The sequence below is a fragment of the Lathamus discolor genome, chromosome 6 (assembly GCF_037157495.1).
Source record: "Lathamus discolor isolate bLatDis1 chromosome 6, bLatDis1.hap1, whole genome shotgun sequence".
Taxonomy (NCBI): domain Eukaryota; kingdom Metazoa; phylum Chordata; class Aves; order Psittaciformes; family Psittacidae; genus Lathamus; species Lathamus discolor.
In genome coordinates, this window is record NC_088889.1 from 76338157 (window position 1) to 76364316 (window position 26160).

Sequence of the window (26160 nt, forward strand, 5' to 3'; positions counted from 1 at the left end):
TTTAAAAGAGAAAAATAATAAAATGTGCATGTTGAAATCAGGAGAGGTCCATCTTTTTATTTCATAAAAGCAAGTTTTTATTTATTTGAACAAAACAGAATGATTTTAGATTACTATTTCTGTTTTAAAACTTGAGCAGAAAAGTTCTATTTAAACAAATGCCCTACCCTTCCCTGCATCAGGGAAATGCAGCAAATCCAAGAACCCGAAAGTGAAACCTGCTGTCTCATAAAAAGATAACTGACTCCCTGAGCTGCAGCATCTTGGGAACTGATGAACAGAAACTGAGGCATTTACTAGAACACGGTCACAGTGGTTTCAACAGCCAGACATGTTCAAAACAGCTGCAGAAAAACTCACATGGCTTCCCACCCCAAAAGCTGCTATAAACCAGTTCAGTAGTGACACTGAAGTGGCAGTATTCAAGGTCAGTTTGGATGTGGCTTTGAGCAACCCAGTCTAGTGGAAGGTGTCCCTGCCTGTGGCAGGGGGTTGGAACTGGATGAGCTTTAAGGTCTCTTCCAACACAAACCATTCTGATTATATGACGCAAAGGAACGCCTTAAATCAACCAACCAGCATGTAAGCAAGAAAGCATTCAGTGGAAAAATAACTCTCCTATCAGTTTTGGGGAAAGCTTCTATGCTAGAAGCAGCCTTGCTTGGTGCCAAGGTACAAGAGGACAAAAGTTTGGATGAACAAGTCTCCCATGCTGAGATCACTTCAACTGCACCGAAGTCATAGTCATGCAAGTATACACTGATATGGTTAAAACCCAGACTGTGCAAAAGGAGGCTTGTCACTACAGCTGCAGTGCCCTGACAAGGCTCTGTTGGTTATATCAAGGTTAACGTGATACAGCTACAAGCTTGGCAAGGAAAATAAATAAGCCTAGTTTTCTGCTGGCTTAATTACATCCAGGCTACAGCACCAGCCAGTACTGACATTACCCTGCTAAAAACCCCTACAATTCCTGTCCAATGACACCTTCCCTTTGACGGTACTAATGCCATCCTCTCACCAGTCCTGAAAATAAAACAGCACTACAAATCACAACTGGGCTTGCTCTGTAGGAGGTTGCTCTAACAGCTAGGACTGGGCCAAATACTCAACAGGGAGAACAGCTTCACCCCATTTGTAAGAAAAAAAGTGCAGTTTATGGGCACAGTTGTATTCAGGTCATGCTGCTGCTCCTGCATTTAAAGTTTCACTAAATATTCATATGACCAGCCAGACAACTCCTCCAGCACTCTAACTTACGTGCTGCTGTGGAGTACAGACTCAGAGTGCTCTGTACCTCAGTATGCTTTAGATGGACCTGGATTCTGTGGGCAACACAGAGATGGAGACACTGTCCAGACTTCAAAGGGAAAAGGCTAAATTTAATTGCACATCCCAGTCATGCCTGTTGTGTTCGTGCAGAAACAAGCATATAAGAAATACTAATTTTGGCACTAAGCCATGGGGCCACATATTCTATATCTGTTGAGCCACTGCCTTCCCCCTCTAGAATGTCACTCATGCTCCCAAGAACAAACCAAACCAAACCAAGCAGCAGAAGAGTATAGACTGCTGGCTCTGAGGCTGGATACAGTGACTCAAAAATAAAGTGTTCTGCTTTTCTCCGTCTTTTCCTCCCTATCTAGGCATTTAGAATAAATCTGTTTTATATTATTTGCACCCTTATTTTGAATGGGAAGGATACTGTCATCGTGCCATGAAGGACTGTTTGCAAGTACAGCTTTGATCCCTAGCCAGTGCAAACCCCACAGATCTGCTCAGCACCTTTCACTCAATATTTCATACTAAGAACAGAAGTAATCCTGTCCCTTTGTATGCAGATATGTGTATGACTGATAAAAACAAGGGAAGGCTACAGTCCACAGCACTGTTACACATACCAAGTCCTGACGAGGACACAATCATAGCTCTTAAGGGTTTCCTTTAAACTGGATAATGATGCAGTAGTCACAAAATGAACGATAGGTTTCATTCTAGAGATAAAGAGGCAGCAGAAAGCTGCAGCAGTAATAGTTAAGACCATAGGCTCAGAGAAGAAAGCACATGCCTGGCACTCAGTGCTTGGGACATGCTGAAAGTTTTGAGTAAGATTTCACAGAAATTTAAGTGTATCTCAGCCAAGATGCTGTAGTCCTGTGCCTGTCCCTACCTCCCCATCTCTCTCCTGTGCCAGCAGTAAAGTTTATGTTCCTCTATAATTAAAAGGTCTGGCAAAGTAAGAAGAAATAAATTATTTTGGATTTTTTTTCCCATTCCAGTTAGAGTTCAGGCAGATTAGGTCCCTCACCACAGTCCAAGAGCTATATTATGAACACAAAAGAGACGAGAAGCAGTGCTGTACAGTGGATGCCAGAAGAGTGAGTTGCCAGGACCCACAGGCAACCAGCTGAAGCTGATGTGAAGACATGCTGCTGTCACTTGATTCTTTATTCACAGAATGGAGATATTGAACATCTTTGCTAGTAAATAAGCTCACAGACAAAGTCCTTTCTTCACACCCTTCTAGAAAAAACATAAAATAAATCAAATCTCAAACACTGACAATCCACTTGGCCCAACAGAGGTAGCATTGCTTTAACAGACTGAACCAGTGGAGCGCGCTGTCTTCAGACTCTTAAAGTTAAGTGCAGGAAGCTTTTCATCTGAGCTGTACAGGCAAACTCTCAGTACCAAATGGAGAGTGATGTGAGGGGAAAAGCATTTCTGCTATGGGAAGATGACATCTAGCCAGAGAATGTCAAAAGCTTGGAAGCCAGGCTGTGAGTCATGGGTAATACCAAAGCAAGTTTGTCAAATGCATGCTAAGAGAGGGAAAAACAAAACCATGGTTGACAGAAAGTGGCCATGTCTTGATATCTCATGCCTGAGAGGAGAAAGTGGCTGATGGCTGTCAAGAAAGGTCCTACATCATCAGCAAAAACAAATGGAGGAGATTCCCACTATTATAAATGTTGTGACTGAGGGGAAACCTGCTCAGCCATATCTAGAGAAAGCATAATACAAGCCTTTGTCTGACCTCTCCTGACAATGTGACTGCATTCTCAACATCAAACAAATACAAGGTTATGAGAACGTGTTTCCTAAATGCACATCTGTCAAAACACAGAAAGCTTTCTGAACAGGATGTGAAAAAATGGTGCAGGCAAGATGGCACAGTAATGCCTGTGAAAGACAGGCAAGGTAGGTGGAGAAAATCTCCTTCTCTGCAAGGTCTTCAGGCACTGAGTATCACACTTTGGAAAAAACTCAGACTGCTGCAAGAAACTCTGCAGTAAATCCAAACACGGCATACTGCCTTCTTCAGTTTGGTATTCTTTACTTTCCATTTTGTTGTCCCCATGGGATTATCAGCTGGAAGAGGGCACTTGATGGTTTCTGAGACCTCAGATTCTATTATTCTGCCACAACACTTACTAATTATAAATGCTTTGCCAAATATCTGATGTTTTCACTGGCTAAAAGCCCATGCCTAATGGGCTGATAAAGAACAAGTGCTGTCAGAGAATGGCATGTGATTGCTTACATGGGTCAGCTGAAACTGTACCCTCAGGAGGTGCCTGCCTGAGCAGACAGCATAAATGAACATTTCCTGGGTAAGAAGCTGAATGATTCTACTCCTAGAAAATTATTTAATAAGTTTAACTACTCCCAGTGTTACAAAGGCTTCCCCTTCAGTGCCGAAAGTTGAACATCCGATGCATGTTACTCTACTCTCCCCAGAATTCTGTGACCTATCTTCAGTGACTGGAAGACAATATATTAAATAATGTGAGTGAGCTGGGCTCACTGGCATAAATACCTGTATCTATTTTTCTACTAACCTGCATGTTCTGGCTGCTATATCTAAATAAGACATTGTCCTTTTTCTCCTACTGTTCTGCTTCCTTTGCCCTGAAGTCCACAGCTCCCTTGCTCTGCCTTCTCCCTTTCCTGCATTACTGCTCCACGCGATCAATTCATACCCACAAACCTGCAAGAAAAGAAACAAAAGTTTCAGTCTTCTCCACTCCATCCTACCCCTCCCACTTGATCACTCAGAGCACTGTTTCTTAGAGGTCTGAGACCCAAAAACCAATATAGAATCATAGAATAGTTAGGGTTGGAAAGGACCTCAAGATCATCCAGTTCCAACCCCCCTGCCATGGACAGGGACACCTCTCACTAAACCATCCCACCCAAGGCTTCATCCAACCTGGCCTTGAACACCGCCAGTGATGGAGCACTCACAACCTCCCTGGGCAACCAATTCCAGTGTCTCACCACCCTAACAGGAAAGAATTTCCTCCTTATATCCAATTTAAACTTCCCCTGTTTAAGTTTTAACCCATTACTCCTTGTCCTGTCACTACAGACTCCTAGATGCTGTACAAGTAGTATCCCATCTAAGCAGGCAGAACAGACCCAGGCTGGGGAAGGGACAAAAGACAAGCAGATCTACACCAGTGTGATGGTGCCCATGTGCTCTAAATACTTTTTGGTTTTAGAATTAAATCCTCTCTGGGAAAACATGTCAAAGTACATTAGCTAAACAAAAGGTTGGAGTGAGAAAGCAGAAGACCAAACAGCTAAAATGAGATGGTGATTAGCACGAAACCTTTAGAAAGCAACTCAACAGAATCAATGGATTGTTTTCCAAAAAGCTTCAGCAGCTGCTCTTCAGACTTCAGTTGGCCTCCTTTGCTTTGCTCTTTCATTTTTCAAAAAGCCTTGTGCTGCTAGAAAGGGGAAGATATTAAATGAGTGGTAGAATACCTGGCTCCTAGATTCCTCAGACCTTTGTAATCTAAGCTCTCACCAGGTAAAAATGCCCTTCTCAGCTTCTGGAGATTACACTGATGACATCTTTATTTTGACTTACCAGCTAAATGGATGCTCAGTCAGTAATCTGATGGCAGACATTTGCAGTGATATTTCTGATTTCCAGGGGAAAAAAAAGAAAAAAAAAATAAAGAAAAAAAGCACTCATTTCCTTCCTTCCATTAAGTCTTTGCTTCTGCTGCACCAAATTAAGGAAGTTAACACTGTGGAGTTGGGGTGGGAGAAAACAAAGAGCAAAAAGTCCCATGCCTTGTCTTGTCACTCAAACTTGTCAGAACTTTTGAGAAACCGTGCAAACGAACTGCAGGGGACTGCCCAGAAGCAACAGCACACATGTGCAGAACATTCTGGAAATGAACAAACCCCAGGGCTGGCTTTCTAGATATAGTCAGCTCCCGACTTTTTCTAGTATTGATTATGCCCCTTATGCCTTTTCAGTTATTTATCATTCATTTTACTTGCTATCATATTCATATTCTTTTGGTAGTGCTGCCTTCTTAGAAATATATCCAGTGGTGTACTCAGTTTTGCCAGGGGATAGAATGGAAACAGAAGCCACCACCACTTGGAGGCTGAGTGATTCATCTCTTTACGGTATTTGCAAGATTACAGGACTGGATTCTAAAGACACCTTTGTAGGGCTGTCTTTCTATCAGATGGAATATTATAAACTCAATTCTGTTTATGATACTTAGGCTTAATTCCATAATCTGTGTTGAGTGAACATTTTGGTATAACCACATCAGCATGTAGTGTCATATAAAGATTGAAGTAACTTCTGTGAAGGCTGCAAGGCAGGGGAAATTACGCATTTAGTGTCATTAAAGTTAGCGGCAGCATGACCTATCCAGGGCCAAAGATAGCTAATATAAAAGTTCTCTAGTTTGTTTGGAATTCAAACACTGCATTAAAAAGAAATAAATACATGTTTTAATACATTTTTCACAGGTGGTTTACTTAAAAAAAAAAAAAGCAACTCTGAACTAAAATAACCTGGAGATTACATACCTATTTCAGTGCTGGGCATGCAGCAGCACAGTCTGCAGACAGGCTTTTTGCTACCTATTATTCACCACACTCCTGTGTTTTGAGTTGAGCTGCTGTAGCTGCACCAGCAGAAAGCTAGATGGTTGGTGAGCAGAATAACAATTTGTAGGAGTTGAGCCAGTTCCGAGTTCTAACTCAGGTAAAACTTCAAATTGCTGTTTACCACCGACTTAATTTGTCACAATCCCTGCAGTGTTAACGGTAGTTTCACTTTTCATTCTCCGGGTTCAGCTGCTGAGGGAGAAGTTCTGTTTCTATTTCTCAGCAATAGCCTCTTCACTCTTAGTTTTGGGCATTCTGACAAGGAATGTTTAAGAATCCTTCAGTTTGGAAACGTTTCCACAAACATTCCCAGGTTACTCAAGAAAAGCAAGAACATTGACCACCTGCATTTATTCTTGTTAGTAATGGATCAGCAGGTGCAAGGCCATTCCTTCACAGCAATTCAGTGCAGTGGGTCAGCTTTGAATGTCTTTATACACATTCTGCCTTTGCTGAAACAGCCCAAAACACGTATTTTGTGATAGGAACCACAAACTTCCATGGCATAAGTACTGTGTCCCAAGGTCACTGGCAGGGAATGCATAAAACAGACTTCTCTCCCCCCAGCTACTTCAAAATACAGAAATTCCAGTATTTTAATTTTGGACACAGATCCATTTATCTAAGCTAAATTTGTGTCTGGTGTTACATTTTGTCTCACTGGTGGATCAAGCATAACAAAAATACTCCTACCAACAATTCCATATGAGATACTTCCACTTCTTCCCCACCCCCCCCCCCCCCCATCTCTTTGAGTACTTTCAAATCCATCTCATTTAATGGAAACTGGTTGCAACACACACAATCCAAAAAGAGTTGCATCAGTTTCTACATGGACATAGAAATGTGCAAGGTAAAGGCAAGAGCAAAGGACCTCTTAAACCATTTCCTGCAAGGAAACAACACACTCCTGAGCGTAATTTAAATTTAAGCTTCTGCATGAAGTCAATCTCTGGAACACAAATAGTGAAACAGGCACCCACAGGATAAACTTCATGGTTTGTTTCACCAACAGACAAAAAGGGATGATTAGATACTTTTTCCATTCAAAAAATGGCTTGGGGTTTCTTAGCTCATTTATTTTGGCAGGACAAGGAGGCTGTAGTGGGTATCACTGCCTTGATGCTTTGAAATTTTTTTTCTTTTTTTATATTCCCACAGAAAATCATTTGAAGAAGAGGAAAAAAAAAAAAAAAACCCCAAACAACAACAAACCAGCCTTTGCCTTTTTATGTAACAAATGGCTATGGGCTAAACCTAAGAGAGCTTAAAATTAGTGCTTCTAATGTGACCACTGAGGCATCTCAGGCTTAATTACATCTGAAGCAGACTTAACCACCCATTTCTCTCCAGTTTCATACAAACAATAATCGCTCCTGTAGCCACATTGCAACATTGTAGAATTAACCACATCCTAGAGGAGCTGGAAAAGAAAAAAAAGGAAACTGAGCAGCCCAGCAGGTCTCCCTTCTGGAGTAAAAATTAGAACCACTCCACTGAAGTAATGCTGTACCCAATGTCTAAGACAGGTAATGCTATGCTTCCTCTCTTGGGTTTCTACTTTAGCTTTTGTTGACTTACATGAAGTCAGAGATACACAAAGAACATTCCTGAGTCTGTATGTACTTGTGGATGTACATGTGTACTTACCATCATGCTATTAATCTACTTCTTTTAAAAACCCCAGTATTTTTACTTTAAGAAGATATGCAATTTCACTTCAAGCTATAATCTTGTGCACCAAGTGACACACTACCCAAGGCAAAAAAAAAAAAAAAAAAAGAAGAAAGTGTTAGTAAAGCTAGTTCACTAATATAAACACAAATAAATAGCCTCTATGAATAAACATGTCAAAATTACTGTCCCCCATAAATCTTACACCTGGATCTTACAATGGAGGTCAGCAACTACACTGTGGAAGCTGGAATGCAGTTCTGCAGTTCTGGTATGGTTGGACCACTTTTGAACCATACCAAACCAAACCACACTCTTTGTCTCTTGGTCCTCTGTGACAGGCAACAAATCCTCAAAGTGAATGAGAGAAATATTGAAATGGTTTTTACACAGCTAGGTCCTGTAATCAGTGGGGGCTATACATAAACTCAATTGTTAGCCACAAAGCTAGGATGCTCTGCCTAATGCTCTGCCTAAGAGGCAGCAAGTAAGTCCAGGAGTTTCCTGGCACAGCAGACAGTACAATGCAGGATGCCTCTCCCTTACTGCTGCTCAGCACTGATACTTGCGCATAAGAAGATAATCCCCACTTATTTTACAAACCATCTCTACTGCATACTGTTTAGAGTGTACAGCTCCCATCACCTTCCAACTACTACATGTTCTAGATTGACTCTGGAAGCAGCATGGAGCAACAAGCTGCTTTGTTTGCTCCAACACTGCAAAGTTCATTGAGGGCCATATACTTATGTCCTGTACATACAAGAGGTTTTTGTTTTCTGTCTTGGCTTAAGCAGGTTGAATGACAGATTCCCACCTCATTTGGTTCACCATGCAGAAGTGATTATTAGATATACCACCTAAAAATAAACCAAAACATCTTACAGAAACATGCTACTGATACATTTGGAAATCCATCAAAATGAACCCTCCACACCGTGAGCCAAAATCCCTCAAAAAGCTGGCTCACTCTCTCTCACAGTCAAAGGTGTGTCTGAATGAAGAGGTACAAGTTTACTTCTCTGTGTGGACTGAAGCTGCATACAGCTGCAGATCTAAATCCCAGTGCAAGCACTTAAGTGTATCTTTACAAAAGCCCAGCTCAAGAGCTTGTAGAAACATGTCCCAGCCTTCTGGTTTCAGGTGGGGTGGATTATGTTTTCCATTTTGCTTTCTTATATAGAAACAAAAAATGGTTGATGAGAAACTGATCATGAGCCGGCAGTGTGCTCTTGCAGCCCCGAAAGTCAACCGTATCCTGGGCTGCATCAAAAGGAACATGACCAGCAGGTCAAAGGAGGTGATCCTGCCCCTCTACTCTACTCTCGTGAGACCTCATTTGGAGTATTGTGTGCAGTTCTGGTGTCCTCAACATAAAAAGGACATGGAACTGTTGGAACAAGTCCAGAGGAGGGCCATGAGGATGATCAGGGGACTGAAGCATCTCCCGTACAAAGATAGGCTGAGAAAGTTGGGGCTGTTCAGCCTTCAGAAGAAAAGGCTGTGTGGAGACCTCATAGCAGCCTTCCAGTATCTGAAGGGGGCCTATAGGGATGCTGGGGAGGGACTCTTCGTCAGGGACTGTAGTGACAGGACAAGGGGTAATGGGTTAAAACTTAAACAGGGGAAGTTTATATTAGATATAAGGAAGAAGTTCTTTACTGTAAGGGTGGTGAGGCACTGGAATGGGTTGCCCAAGGAAGTTGTGAGTGCTCCATCCCTGGCAGTGTTCAAGGCCAGGCTGGACAGAGCTTCGGGTGATATAGTTTAGTGTGAGGTGTCCCTGCCCATGGCAAGGGGGTTGGAACTAGATGATCTTAAGGTCCTTTCCAACCCTCACTATTCTATCATTTGAAACAAAAAACCCCAAACCAACCAACCAAACAAAAAAGGACTAAGATCTCAACAGTAAACTAAAAAACTGACCTGGAACTCAAGCCCAAGGTGCACTTCAGACACTAAGAAAAATAGCTGATTTTATTACTTGTACTGCAATGTCTGAAAATTGTCTCTTTGAGAATTAAAATATAGTTTGGCAAAGTTGAGAAATACTGTGGTTTTCTTTCCTACTGTTTCCCTAATCTAGAAGCAATTCAGAGACATAACAGTTCCATGTTTAAAACAGAATAACAAGCGCTAACGTGTCCCTAGCCAGAACTGAATCTATCTGTATGTCTGCCTGCCTTTGCCCCTCAAATGGCTCCCTTTAGAGGGAAAGTGTATCCTACTGAACTCTAAAAGGCACCTTGTGCCTCAGGTCCAGCACCATTCCCTGTAACATACTGTATGACATGAAATAAATAGTCTACACAGGAAAGAAGGGATGCAAACATTCATTAAGGTATGAAGATCATAAAGGTATGAAGACTTCCGAGCTACTATTCCCATGAGGATCTGCAGAATCCTCCAGGTAACAGAGGAGATGGGAAACTGCTCTTCCATCAGCTCTTACTGGCAGCTGAGGCAATATTCCAGATGATCCTCATGCAGACTGACTAAACGATTTCTCTGGGTTTGTCCTATTACCATTTTTAAATCATCTATTTACTCATCCCTAAACCACAATGCTAAGAAATACCATTACATGGAAAAGTTGCCTCATACATACTAGAAAAAAAAAACTCGTCTAGAAGATTTATTTTAACTTCAGTTATTACATATAATCTCTCTTACCACTGGAAACACAAAACAGTCATCAGCAAAGGCAGTTCCTTTGGTTTCAGTTCTTGAGTCATCCACAGACTTTATGTACAATTTTGAGCAATCAGCAGCCTGTGATACGTTTTTGTATCTTTAATAAGGAAACAATACCACTACCTTACAGTCACACACCCTAGCCTAAATGTCATCACTGCAGAACTCTTTGTAACAGGGTTTAATTCATGTCTGTACAGCACCTAGTACAACACTATTCCAGTTTCAGTGTGATGAGGGACATCTGTGCAATACAGTGGTGGAGAATGCGAAGTTCTTGAATCGGCTTCTGGTCATTCAGCTCACAGTCACTAAGGAATTAAGAAAGAATACAGCACCACGGGTTTCACATTAGTAAGGTTGGTCATGGAACTAACCAGAAATTTCAGCTTCCAGAAGGAAGGGTACATTATCAACAAGGGAGCTGAGGAAAACCCGTGAACAGACAGGGGTACATTGTAACACCAGGCTATGGGGACCTGGGTGTTTGTTTTCTTGAAAAAGCTGCAAATCAACAGAGTAGCTTCCCTCAGAAGCATTCACTTCATTCACTCAGTATAATGTTTGAATTACTGGTCTAAGGAATACATAATGAATGAGTCTTGATTAAGTCTCACTGCTAATGGTGCCTTATTAGGACCTGGACTGCTGGCCACTTCTGGTTCTTCATTTTGCAATATCTAAAAATGCTTTACAAGGAATTACTTATTTCTTTCTGTATACACTTTCTATTTCCATTTCAGTTATTCTCAGCTACTTCCTGAGAAATCTTTTTCTGAAAGACAAGGCTCCATGTGAAAAACTGCACATAAACCAAACTTCCCGTGGTTTTTGGCAGATACTCAGTGCAACAGACTCATCAAATGGATTGTTCAGTTACTCTGATGAACAGTTATATATTGTACTTGACCTTTGTTGTGGGTTCTTATGCTCCTGAATGCCATACTTTCAACGCTGTTACTGATCAAGCCTGAGCAGTCTCAAGATTTCTTCATGGTTACTAACACCTAACACGTTCTTGCTTTGCCCTACTAAAGTGAATTTTGTCACAGTCACAACTTGGAGACAGCAAAAGGGGCTATCTGAGGGCTGCTCACCTACACCAACCCTTACATATTATTTCAGAATACACTTCCCATCAGTTGCAGCTAAGACACCTGACTGCCACTGAAGCAGATAAGTGTTCCCAACTTCCTTTCCAGCAACTCTGCTTCTGTACCATCCTAAACTGTGCCAGTTTTGCATTTTTTTTTTCTGTTTTTTTTTTTTTTTTGGTGGAACTAATACCCAAGGCTTGTGCATAGATGGCCTGTACATCATGCTGCTAGGGGTGAATTTAAGGCAAATTTTCCACAATATCTTGCTTTTCTTATGAATCTCTTTTTCTTTCTTAAGTTTCGCATTTCTTTTAGCCTACATACAAGACAGACTCTTAAAACAATTTCAACATTCTAAGACTGACTCACACATTGTTTGACTGCTCAGAGGATAAATCATTTCCTTATTATCAGTAGTATGAAGCAGGAAAGTTGGCCAAGATTCTAGTAGTGATTTTTTTTTTCCTCCTTTTTAAAATAAAAAGAAAACAGGCTTTTTTTCAAACATCAAAACTCTTTCCATGAATTAATCAGACTGGACAATAGTGAACCATTGCACATTATGACCAAAACTTAAGTCAAAGAATTCTAGAACTTGGAGAAAGTCTTTTTTCCTTAACATCTGGAAGTTGTTCAGGTGACTCAGATTTATGATGCAAACAAAAACACACAAGTATTTTGTGGTGACTTTCAAAGTTACAGGTACGCACCAGGAACTACACTACCTGGTGCAAGCACTGAGACTGAAATTGTAATTTTAACAACATTCTTTTATGACAAAGAGTTAAAAAAATAATGCTTAACATCAACATCAAAGTGCTTTATAAACATGAATAGCATTTCGCAAGTGCCCCATTAATATATTTGAAAAGGGTGAACTAAGAGATAGGTTGATGAACTGGCCAAAGTCCTATTATGCTAAAGCAAAGGTGAAGCCTGTTGACAGCAGGGTAACATACACTGTGCACTCCACGTGAACTAATCTAAATGCAGGTCTGATTTGACAGGGCTCTGAAATGCAGAGTCAGGTCTGATTTCCCAAAAAAGGTCTGCATTTCTTTTCAGATTCAAAGAAAAACACAGAGAAGCTTAGCTCTAAGACCGGCTCAGAGATTTGTGGTTTTAAAAAAACCTGACAATTTTCCCTCCCTCACAAAACACCTAATACAAAGATCTGTTCAGAAACCCACAAATAAGCTTGCAAGACCTATTTTAACCAAAATTTAGCCAAGCAAGACACTTTCCCTCCAAATCATTTTGGCGTCTGTGCGCAAACAACACTTTCACAGGAAAGCCTTGAAGCTGATGAACTGTGATAAGAAAATTCAAGTGAACTGCATGATGGAGAAATAGCAAAGCCAAGCCACTCACATCTTGTTCCCAAGAACTCTGGAATCAAGTTGTACCCTCCTCACATCAGCAACAGGGTTTGCATAGGATAATATGTATGTGGTGTAGAAAGAGCATGCCTTAACTGCAAGTGTGGCTCTGGATGGTTAAATCCGATATTCTTACAGATTGTTGTTGTTTTGTTTTTGTTTTTTTGTTTGTGTTTTTTTTTTAATAGTATCAGTTAAGTAACTGATACCCTGAATAGAGGTCAAGACAACATATAAAATGCTACATCCTTTTCTCTCTGACTGTATTGCCAAATTAGCTACTATTTTCATTCTTTGTATGACTTGGAAGTCTTCTCTTCAAAAGCTTCAAGATTTTAATACCTAAACAAGACCTAGTTACATGAAAGCTAAATAAGGGTATGAAATTTCTTATCAGAGAGAAGCCAAAATCAAAGAAGCATGGAATGGTTTGGATTGGAAGTGACCTTACAGCTCATCTAGTTCCAACCCCCTGCCACGGGCAGTGACACCTTCCACTAGAACAGGTTCCTCAAAGCCCTATCCAATCTGGCATTGTGGAATGGTTTGTGAAATGGAACAACAAAGCCTGTGACCAGTCAAAGCAAAGGGACTTAATTTTAGATTATGACGTACTGTGAAAAATGCATTCCTAAGCATACTGGAGAAAACAGCTCTGTTTTGAGAGACGTCCTAAACATTCAAAAGGTTGTAAGCACATAAGCAACACTAAGTGTCTGTTAAAGATTCTGGAAATTATTCTATTAAGACACTTGAGCTTTTCTTTTTAAGCATAAGAAACTTTTTAACTCTCATCCACTAGAACTGTATGTAGAAACCTCCTGGGCTGGTTATACAGAAAAGATGATCCAAAAAAACTAACTTCAAATTTTCCATCAGCCTCTTCCATTTTACCAAAATTACACATCAAGTAGCCAAAATTTTTGGTATAAATTCTTGAAATCACTCCAAAACATTTAAAGGGATCTCAACACATATCACTAGCAATAATGAATCGCTGGGCAAGAACCATTTAGGTCTTAGGTAAAGTATATAAAATTAATTATATTAAAACAATTACTATCTGACCTGAAAATTTCCCCTGAATAGGACATTAAAGATCATTTTAAACTATGCATGATTGCTTTGGTGCTTTGTAAACTCTTACAAGGACAAAACAGATGAACCTGCACACAGCTTCATTACAGACCAGATGCAGTGGGTCCTATTAGACCACCCAATCACAGCAGACCTGTGTAGTAACCTAAGAGTTTTCAAACTCAGTTCAACCTGAGTAGACAACACTGTCGACAGAAATGTCTAGTTTCTTTTTAGGAGAATAACTCCAAGGCTCTCCAGTACTGTTCTCTATGAACATCTGGACAAAGGTAACTCCTTTCTGATCTAAGCCTCCCCTTAGGGCTACAAAGCTAGGAGTCTCCAAATCAGAAACATTTGGGCGGTAGACCAGCACAATTCTGAATCTACTTTGTAGTCTTTTTATTCGTGTTTTTGTTCTTAATCATGGGCAACCCCTCTCACGAGAGGTGCTATAATAGCCACTTGTGCTATTTCTCCTGCATGCAGGCCTGGATGACTGTTAACCCACTCCACTGCAGAGCATGCCAGCCAAAGCACATCTCAAGAACAGTTACCTACATTTGCAATGCTGCATTCTCAGTCCTCAGAGAGGATAAAGATCTTAAATAGAAACCAGTAACAAAAGCAAAATGCCAAACCATTTCACGCACTGAATCAACCATGATTCACAACACTCACAACATACCAGAGAATAAAGCAACATCACGAAGAAAAAATAAATCCTCTACTTAATGTGGTCAATAAAAGATATGCTAAGAAATAATAATGGGAAATAGCAGCCTATTGGTTAAAAAAATCAATTGTATTGGTGATTTTTTTTCTTTTTATTCTCCAGCGACGCCCCCCTCCCCCCCGTCTTGAACTTCAGAAGGTAAATCTACTCATCATCAGATATTTGCAAAAACTGTTGAAGTTCTCACCTTAATCACAATTTCCCAGTTAGTACTTGTTACTGAGGGGCATCTACTATTAAGAGAGATGCTTCCCTCCAAAGCAAGCTTCCCTTGCTGCCTACAGCCTGTAGCTGAACTGTTAGGGTATTTGTTCACTTTTTAGCCACCTGAAATTGAATTTCCACTTTCAGAATATTATCCTAAAGCAAAACTATACAAACCAAATCTGTTTATTAGAGCCTGGAACTGGCAGGAAAATTTTTCAAAACCATTTTCAGGTATTTCACCACTCTTGAGTATTTTTTTATTAGCTTCTTGTCATATTTTCTCCTTTTTAGTATTTTGTAGCTTGAACAAGCTGAGAAGGTTTTCCTCAAAAGAAACTCAGAGAATGAAGTGTTTTGATAGAAAAAGAAAATTAAAAAGCAGCTGTTCCTAAACTGCTCTTCTAATTTTACCAGCCTACATGAAAGGATTCCCACCTTGTGATTTTTCTAAAGCCTTAAGCAAAACAAACACTACTACAAAAAATAAATTATCAAGCTTCCTGTCTACATCCAGAAAAAAAAAAAAAAAAAAAAGTGACCTAAAAGCAGAGAAGGGCAACTAGAAATTGCAGTAACCCCTTCTGAGGAACTAGAAGTAAAGGAGAGGCTGACAGAGAATTTTCTATTATTTCTACTTTGATCATTTTGAAGAGACTTTCCTTCCACCCGCTTATTGTAAGGAAGGTTAGGAACGACAGTTGTTGAAACTGAAACACTGAAGCCAGCCACCAAAACCCCCAGTGTCCCTGTCACACACTCAAAACACAAGCCTTATCTCAGTAATTCAGTCTCACCTTCCACTCAAACAGCTTGTCCTAAGTATGCCATCTCCCTACCGAGGAATCCACCTCCAAAGCTGATTTTTTGGTACATAGTACTGAGTAGAACATCTTGTGCATGTTATTAGTCACCTCACCCTGATATGTGGCAAAAATGGCAAGAGGAACTCTGCTTTACCAAGTGCGTAAAGCCTGTTGGAATGAAAAAGGTGATACATGGTTACATCCTTCCTACACCTAAGACAAGATGCAAAACAGAGTCAAAGGAGCACTAACAGAACATCTGGTCTTGCAAACTCTTGTGATTTTAAGTCTTTTAATTATGGAAAGGTTCTTAGAGTCCTAACATTGGAACAGTATTACCCGAAAACCTCATCTCTTGCTGAATAAGTATATTTTGAACCTTCGTGACAAGTCAGAAAAACAAGGATCCAGAAATCTACTCCAAAACAAAAACTGTAATCTTCTCACAAAAGTGCATCAATACAAAGTAATCTCTGAGCAAATTCATGCTGCTCTGAGGAATATCCTCACTAATCAGGAACTGCAGAATCGGTCTTGACCTCTTGCCTCTAGCTCCCTTAGTCTGAACTAGGACAACAAGAGGACTGGAAGTGGGGAATGCCGCAGTTGGTGGTAAGGCATTCTCACCTGCTAAAAACTTCTGTTACCAAGCTATCAAAATTCAACAGAAGTACCTGTCATCATCCACAGAGATGACTTCCGCTTCTTTCTTCCCCTTCTCAGCAATACGTAATCTCAAAGACCTTACCTACTAGCCTTAATAGCATATTAACGATGTTATACTATTCACTGGTAGTCTATTGGGATGTGTCAGAAGAGTAAAGCACATTGGATAAGTGTGAGTACAGTCAGTTCAATTCACAAGTGCCAGCCAGCACTAAGTCTGATTCTTACTGCATAGTCTACTGGCTTCTTTACTGCTTTTGTTTAGGAGAGGGTAGATGAAACCAATTTCCCCTCAATGTCAGAGGCTGGACAGGCTGTTTTCACTATCATTCAGGACAGTGACATTGAGGAAGAGCTTGTGGGGACATTGGTACTCGTATGTACACTAAGGTAGCTCAAATTTCAGTTGAGTTTTTAGTTTTGTGCAGACTTTTGTTCTATTGTTTCAGCTTCATCTAGAAGTCTCAGCCCATTTAAATCATTGACAAGAGCAATGTTGTCGCAGTAAAGAGCCAAATGTTTCCTGGGAATAAATGACACATTTTGGAAGAGCAACAGAGGTAGGAAGCCTCAGGAAACACTCTACTGTTAACAACTGTACTAAAATAAACCTCCTCTCCAAATTTTCTAACAATTGTTTTAGTAAGTCTTCTGGCAAGAGGCTAGAATAAATTATCATTCTTTGCTCCTATGCCAATCACATTAACTCCTGCAACTTGCTTAGCTCAGACAATTGGGTCACTGCAACTGTTCATAGTAGTCAATCTATGCAAGTTTTAAGTGTACCTTGTAGTTTTAGACATTTTTCTAAGCTTCTCAGCAACCTAAATCTGCTTCAAACAAATTATCCAAAATGACGACAAATTTACAGAAAGATGTCTTCAACTAATAGTCAAAATTTATTTCTGCAATAAAACAACAGTTTGTTTTCCCATCCTGTGTCACAATGTTTATTGCAAACTAAAGCTGAGAAAAATGATGTGTAACCAGAAAACACAGCCCAAATATTCATCTGTCCTTATCGGTCATCCAAACAGGGCAAAAAATAATTAAACTGTGGCTTATGTGAAATATAAACCTTTATTTGGGGGCAAAACAGTGAAGATGGAATTATGAGATCAGTATTTCTCATTCAACAAACATGACTTTTCCCAACTTTGTAGAATGAGTCTCTGAGGACAGGCAAAAGCTTTCAACATAATTCATAAGATCGCATAACCTAAGGCTGAATAATAAGGCACTTGATAAGCTAAAAATCTCACCTCGTAAGATTCATTTTAGAGAACTGGCATCCAAAAGTAGTAACAATTTTAGGACCTAGACATATTTCCAGATAAGCTTTGAGAGAATCATTGAACTAAAATCAGACACACAACTGAACACCATCCAACCACACTGAGTTACTCCCCATCAGCTCAGCTGCCATAACTGTGTGTGAGGACTTGCCCGAGACCTTTCTTCAAATTCTGCCAGTGAAGATTTAGAACTCCAGGTGTTGCAACTCTCACCACCTCTCCTTATTTACAAGATAAAACATAGCAACTTAAAATTCAACGGAATTTTCAGGGAATACACTTACCTAAAACAGTGAGCTTGCATTCCCAGTTGTACTATCACATATTCAAAAAGAACACCAGCTCTGACATGGCAGCATAAACATGTACTTAGGGATGCAGTTTCTTCCCCCCTGCCAAGCAGCTGCATCCATGCAATCTCAGTGAACTCTTGCCTCCATATGGAAACAAGCCAAACAGTTTAGGTGTCAAGGAATAAAGACATCAATCTCCAAATGCTGCATCTTTACAAAAGTTACTTTGATGAAGACATATATATTGGTACAGTTTCACTTTCTTAGTTACCTAACTATGCTGAATGAATCATCTTAATGATAAAGATGTGGATTCATATATTAAAGGACTGTTCAAGTGGCTGCACTTACATGTTCACAAGGACTACGAGTGCACTAATACAGTATTGCATTTCTGCCAATTTAATTTCAGTCAGAATGAGAAGAGGGCTTGAGGCTGTGCTTTCATTCCATCTCTGATCATTAGTAACACAGGGCAAGATGCTGAACCTGACTCAATGTCCAAGTCTAAAAACAAGAATGAGCAAAAGTGACAGGACAAAAGTCTGCAAAAGTTCTAATGCACCAGAAGGATAGAGGAACCACAGTTTCAAACAGAAGGGAACTTTCTGGCCACAAATGAGAAAATTGTTATGCTTACATCAGTATTATCGGCATGATGTGGAGAGACCAACTGCAGGAGCAGATTTATGCTCCTTTTCTCCAGTACACCATGTTTGAATGTTTCCATCTTACAGTCAATCACAGTATTGTCTCTTACCTATGATACCTAGCTTGCTTAAATCACATTGTACTGTGAAATAATCTCTTCTTAAGAAAGCTTCTGGAGCAATGCATAGTTTGAGAAATAACATTTAACAAGGAATGTACATTGACTGCAATTAATTCCTATAGATGGAGAGGCTAATTAACAAGAATCCAACTAATAACTTGGTTGGATTCAATCCATATACTGAACTGGCAACACACACCAGGAGGAGGAGGCAGTGGGTGCAAGGATATATTTGGGGAAGAAATCACACATGACAGGCCCTTTCAAAGTGGTTCACAGCCATTTTAAATGTTGCCCAGACACTCTTAACCCTTGGTCTCATCTAGTTTCCATCACCTCTGCAGGCTTCTTTTCTCATGCTATGTCTTTCCTGCACACACAATGCAAAGATGCCTTGGCTATTTCAGTTTTCAACTTAAAGATTAAAATACTTGACATTCACAAATGTGCATCAGTCTTAACAAAAGCAAGCTTCTGCACATTTGCACTGTTATTGAAAGTCCTTGTGCATCAAATCCAGCAACAGAACATGAAAGGGAAGGAAGTTTTCTTAGTAACACCATTTTTATTGCCAAGATCCATTTACAGAGAAAGGTCTATTTTTCATTCTTGCCCGGGTTTTCAATAGCCACAACACATGATTAATGCCAGCAAATACAGACTCAGCTATAGAAATCTGGATTTCAGAAACATACACCAGTATTTTCTAATTTTGCTCCCTTCTCACTTATTTACATTTTTCTTTAAATTAACATAAGATATTGTCACATTTACTCCAAATGTCTAACATAACTTACATTAAACAATTAATACTTATTGCCTGTAGAAAGACATTTCAGATTTCAATTCACCCTGTGTTTGGGCTTTTTTCAATGTCAATGTAAATGCCTGTTCAGGACTTTTTCTTTTTTTTTCAAATGAAGTACATTTTGGACACAACTTCACTGAAATACATTCCATAGGAAGACAGTCCTTCATGCTCATTAAATGCTTTATGTAGTGTTTATATCCCAGGTACATTCATTCTTCTAGAAAAATACATTTGCTCCTCTTTGCACTTAAAACAATCAAACTTACAAACCAGCTCAAAATGAAGCAAAAAGTCTGCAACAAAATTATCCACACTTCTATTCACAAGTGGAGATGCTTCAAGTTATCCCCTAAAATGCTTCTAGCAGGTCCCCTAGAGCCGTAACAATGTATTATTCAGTGCTATCACCAGACAAAACAAAGCTCTGAGAAATTCTGAGTGTCTCTAAATCTGCACCCGTGAATCTATTCTCAATCCTTTTCAAAATGATCTTCACGTTCATTGTACATATTTCTGCCACACTTCGTTCTTAAACACACCCAAACACAAAATCTCAGACCTTCTCATCTGCTCATACATGCTTCGGTTATAAGACAGTACTTATTATGTCTTAAACTCACTTTAGTATGAATACCCATAACCAAAAAGTAATGGGGAACAAGATGAAAAAACAACCCTCACATATCTTAAGACTGCAATCTAATAGAATCCTGGGAATGCTATATACTAGTCTGCACCTTACTGAACTTTAACTTTTGTTATCAACAAGTATACTTAGTCATTACCTGCTTCCTAAGCCCTTTTTAGTAAATGCACTCCACACATTTATGCTAACAATGACTCAAGTTTTGCCTTTTCGTATTAAGAATGAATTCAAGTTAGCAAAACAATAAAACAGATACCGCCACAGTGCACATTTATTACACAAGCAAAATACAGTTTTACATTTATAATACATTAACAAACAAAATACATATTTTATAACAACTCGCAAAAGAAATAAAATCTGAGCAATGCACAAGTCTAAAAATTTTGGGAGATCAAAATAGGGAAAATTCTGTACAAATGTAATATAAAAATACATTTCCATATGAAAGAACCTTCTGTTTGACAGTCCAGAACTGCATCTCCCATGTCTTCATTGCTGCTCAGAAAGTCCTGAGCAGTAGGAAAAAACTCAAAGCACTTTCCCCCCACCCATCCTTAAAAACATCCCACCCCCACAAGCCCTGCTTGGATCACTATCTGCTTTTCAGAAGCCAATAGGAGACAGTAAGTTATTATTCGGAGACAGTAAGAATTACTATATTTCTTTCTAATGCATGCTGCAAATGTTGGGAAAGGTCAGAGCAATAGAGCAGGCAAGCACAGGAGAAATACTCCAAAGACTTCTAGGAAACAGAAGAGCAGTGCCCAGGTTAGTGACATCTAGGGTAAGCCAGTGATGGTTAAACAGTGACATAGCAAAAAATTGTTTCAAGAAGAGTAACAGATAGAAAGAGGATCTTCAACTTACATTTAGATGCCTAACATTAGGTTGCCTAAAAATAAGAAGACTCATCAAGGAGACTCATTATCTTTGAGGCACAATGTCTAGATCTCACTGATACTGATGGGCCTGTGTAATGCTCCTTCGACTCAACTGACTAACAGTTTCCTATATAGCAGCTGCCTGTGCAATGCTCCTTTAAAAGCAACTCCCCTTTTAACTTTAGCTGGTTAGTGAAGACAACATCAGAATGGTTAGCCTTGTGGGTTTTTTTTGTTTGTTTTTTTTTGGTTTTTTTTTTTAAGAGTACTACGTGCAGGTTACTGAAACTATGCATTAGGCTATTCTGTAGTCATTTACCTATACCGCATGCAGCAAAACCAGTGACTGATTACACCAGAGCATTGGCAGCCCATGGTATTAAATTGTTTACTTTCATAAAGTGGCTTCGTACTTATACATACAGTTTGCCTTGCTTGTCTGATAGCTTATCTATGTCTTCAAGCATACTGCTTGAAGTTTAATTTACTATTAGCAAAATGACACTCAAATGCAGGACAAATACTGAATTCTTAGATTGCTTAAAGTAATCATCCCAGGCCACGTGCAGGAAGTGTGGAAGTTACAGTTACTGCTTAATTAGAAAAAAAACCTTACCAGTAATTTCAGTCTTAAAGTTGCCAGTTTTGCTACAAACAATTTTAACCACCAGTTTTCAAATTCTACACAAAAATACTTCAAATCTACAAAAAAACCCACCAAAAACCAACCCATTATTTCACCCTATATTCTATTTCTGTTAGACAAAAGAGTCATATGAATCACTGGACATTGACTTAAACTCTGAATAGTGATTTAGCTTTGAGTCTTAAATTTTGGATACAGAAAAAGAGTTTTTAAATGTCACATACCTGTTCTTTAGCAACAAGACTGGATAAGGATAAATTAATTCTGGAAGATATTCCCAAATTTCCCTTACCAAGCGACCTCAAGGAAAATTCCAACTGTGCTGTGAAGCAAAGAACACTGAGGAGCTTCTTTAACAGGTGTCACTTTGTATTTACTTTTTTATTTAACTCAGCTTAATTTAAGGAAGAGAAGTCAGAATTTTAGTTTATCATCAATTAGCAGTGGGGAATGCAAAAGACCTCAGTCCTTAGATATAATTCATTATTTCACACACAAAATACAGCTTTCAGTATTAATAAATGTGAGCACAGTTCTAATGAATTTGGTTTAATCCACACAGCTTGTAAAATGGAACACAGGAAGCTTAAACTTTGGTTTCTTCCTACATCAAAGAACTTCTGCAAAACAATTTTTACACACAGGTTTCACACTGCAAGTATTACTTCCATGGTGAAATGGACATCAGAAATGGGCACTAATGTTTCTTCCCTCCCCTTCTTTACCAAATTACCAAGTGTATGCTGCCATTACACCTTCACAGATGAAAAGCTTGAGTCTTGTTCATTGTCGTTAACACTGCATGACAGAAAAGCCAAGGAACCAGCAAGAGGCAGTGAGACCTAACAGTGAAGGCGACACACAGTTCTCTTAAGTGATATTTTGGTAAAATTTGATAAAATGAGCCACAGACACCATAAAATAGCAAAGTAACGTTTAGTGTGCCTTAGCTTCTTTGGCTTCTCTTCTCAAAAGGAAGAGAAAAATAGAACTGTTTTACGTTAAGAGAATATGGCTGAAGACACGCATAGCCTCTACAAACACTGAGAATTTAGCATCTCCAAAATATTGGCATTTTTCTCTAGAGCACTGCTACATTCATTTTAGAGTGATTCTACCTCCCTCTGCAGTATTACACCAAAACAGTTAGCTTTTTGAATAGCCAGTTGTTTAGCTGCTACTCTCATTTGCAACTTGGTATTTGGATTTGGTTAAAAAGACGATGTTACACTGACTGACATCAACTTTTGGTGAGAAAAAAATTACATTTGTGGCTGATGTGCTCATGCTTTCTTGGTTGAGTTTCCTTTTTACAGTGAAAGGGGGATAAGGAAACAGCCCTACAGTTTTTCTGGTAAGGATGAGACACGTGATACTCTTCAAGGAACTGCAGACGAATAACACCGTACTTGCAGAGATAACAGACTGGTGATGACAGATTACTTCAGCATCTCCAGAGCTTTTGCATTCTGAAGTCTCCTAATGCAGCATGAAGAACAGTCTTAATATAAAAAGCAAATAACAGGGAAAAAAAAAATCAGTTGCTTTTGTGGCATAACCAGAGATATAGGTTTGGTCTGTATCAGTTGTGTCTATAAAACACCAGTGGTAGAGCTGGTGCAATCAGAGCTTTTCTAGTGTAACTTCATCTTTGCAGGGAGCTTTTGGATAGAACTCCTGGAAGAGATCCTACGTTACCACCCCCTGACCAGCAAGGCTCTGACAGCAATGGACTAGACAGTAGACAAATCTTCCATTTTCCTAAAACTAGTATCTATCTCAGTCATTTCCTGTGAAGCTCTCAGTAGATAACTGGTCATGGAATTTAAAAACCACTCAAAGGCAATGAAAAGCACAATGTCAGCTTTCTCTCCATTCCACTTCATGTGCAGTACAGCTCATGAGTAAGATTATACACCCCATTATAAAGACTCCTTGTGCATGGTCCTAGTCTTGCTAGAACTGAATTTGAAATTAGATAAAGAAAGATCAAGGTTTTCCTGTTTAAAATTAATTCTATTTAAGGGAACTCAGCTTGCACAGTGGCATTTTGTGTAATCTAGGTCATGAGTTAAGGTGAACAACTAACATAAAATGCTTTCAAATTAAGTAAGGCATTTTCTATAATGATCTTCAAAATATTACTGAGGCTAAAGTGTAATGCTGCAACATACTAGACAGAAGTCTAAACTGTAATCAGTTCAGCTAACAAAAATTAATGTGGTTCTTGTGCCCAAATTACTACTGATGTCTAAGCTTGTTCAGGTACATGCACATCAGCTGCAACAGTGACTGCAGGCATAAACTCACCCTAAGCATATGATGAAAAATAAAAGTATGCTCCTACTCCAGCAATTCCAAATTCTCATCCCATATCCATAGCAGTGCTGAGCACACCCAACTCTCAGAATTCATTTAGAATTTGGGCCACTCTGGAATGGTCGGAATATTGGTTAATCCAATTTGAGACAAAGTAGAAGTCACAGAAAACTAGAAATCAGCAGAACTGCATGCAAAAATTAGTAAGGGAAGAAAAAAATCCTGCTGGTGTTCAATAGAAGACACCTTGTATACACGTTTTACAAGGATTATTAAGTGAAGGAAAAGACTGAAGAAGTGACAAAAGTTACACTTGTGGATTAGTCAATCTCACACATAAATATAACATTCAAAATCCCGTCAAGTATTCCATGTGACAGCCCAGGAAGTGGTAAAATAAGAGACTGTGAAGTAGGTAAAAACTTTCCAGATTCACCCACTTGATATGAAATCAATGTTAGTAGAGACTGAATGAGGAAACAGATTGCACTGATGACTGAAATCATAATACCAAGTAAACACTAGTCTTCAGTCTTTGGCAGCTAGAAAGCACTCAATGCCAGGAGCAGAGCAATAGAGAAAGTCTGCTCATTTTATTACTGATTTTAATTAACACACACTGAAATTGATGAGAAATCTCAGATTCCATTAACGTTAAATTATGTGTCACATCAGCAAGGAGCATTCCAAACATTCTAAAACATTAATCAACACTTTTTCCACTACTGTCAACTTGGTATCAGGATCTAGGCAGCAAAGCAAGACAAGCATAAACTCAGAACAATTTTTATGTAGCAATGTTGTTTAACTGCGGTACTATCCCAGACAGGAAAAGAACTACACAATACCTTTCAAGTTTCAGACTTGTAAAGGAATTATCAATTAGATGTGATGACCTCCTTCCTACGTGAAAATGAAAAATTCAGAAAACCTCTTTAAACTGCTTCTATCTGGAAGTTGTCCTTTAGTGGAAAGGATATCATAACTCCTCAGAAGTGTAGCAATTTGACTGTCAGAAGCAAAGAAACAAGTTACAGCAAACTCGTAAGATATTTCACATTTCTCTGTAGCTGATTAACCAAAGACTGAAGTAGTCTCAAAACTCCCTTATGTTAATTTGTATAAGCATTTGTCATTAAATTTTAGGCTTTTAGCTTAAAAAAAAAAAAATAAAAAAAAATCATTGGATATATATCTTGCTTTGGATCAAACCTGGAAATAAATATTATACATGGAAAATACAAATACTAAAGACTGGAGTCCAAACAAAGACAATACTGAAAGTGGCCAATCCTGCTGGTATTGTGCAGGCTTCCACAAAATGAATGAGATCAGGATTTTGAAATACAAACAAAACAACCCAAGCTGAAAAACACACCATGTCTCAAAAGCAAATGTTATCTCTGTACTATAATATATAATTTTTTTCTGGTCAGTGGTATGTCTCCAGTTTCAGAGAAGTAATGATACAATATCCTGAAGTCAGTTATCGAAAAATGTCTTCATTTTGCCATAATACTGTAGACCTTTTACAATTAACTTAGTTCATGCAGCTGGAACTCTACACTAGAAAGAAAGTAGGTGCTCTGAAATACTTTCATGTTCTTATATAAGAATTATATAATTAGTAGGAAATAACTAGTCCAGATTTAAAAGTTGGGCTTTTTTCTTCTCTGATGTTTACTCTAAAAGCTGCCCACATTCTCTTTCATGATGGGCCTCTTCTTGTGGACCAGACTGCCTCTGAGGATTCAAGAAATATCTGCATTCCCAAAGGAAAAACAACAAAAAATTTGGTTGCATTTGCTCACTGTTTATCACAGTCTGCAGGTTGGCTTTAGTCAGAACATTCTTCCTCCACCTCTTTTACCTTGCATACTTCAGCTTCAGATTGCAAAGAGGACTGAGGAATGCAGCTAAATGTTCGAATGCTGTGTGGATCAACTGGTGGCACCAGTGTGAGTGACTCTACACTTAGTGCATCTGTATTGTCATCTGTTATTAATGATATTGTGGGCTGCTGTGCAGGAATCAGGCTAGGAGAAAGGTTTGCTGTTTCTATGTCACTGTTCTTTACAGCATTCTTGCTAGACTTTGAGACAGCTGAAAGAGTTTCATCAGTCAACATTGTCTGACCAGAAACTGTCATCTGAGGCTGCTCTGGAGCTGAAGCATCATCTAATAAAAGAAAACACGAAGAAAAAAAAAAAAAAAAAAAAATCAGCATTCAACT

The 26160-nt window shown here is 39.1% G+C and overlaps 1 protein-coding gene across 19 annotated transcripts in view; it reads right to left on the minus strand.

The window, feature by feature from the left end:
* Positions 1–26160, minus strand: part of CLEC16A (C-type lectin domain containing 16A) — a 188536-nt gene that overhangs the window by 96745 nt on the left and 65631 nt on the right. For 2 of the 19 annotated variants that reach the window (XM_065683845.1, XM_065683857.1), the window contains one exon: positions 19167–26105. The exons of 15 other annotated variants lie outside the window; for them this stretch is intronic. In XM_065683845.1, the coding sequence (XP_065539917.1) occupies positions 25765–26105 (341 nt within the window). In that variant the 3' untranslated portion in view covers positions 19167–25764. Of the gene's footprint in view, positions 1–3533; positions 3992–19166; positions 26106–26160 lie in introns of those variants that run through there. 2 more of the 19 variants (XM_065683854.1, XM_065683853.1) reach the window with 2 other exon arrangements.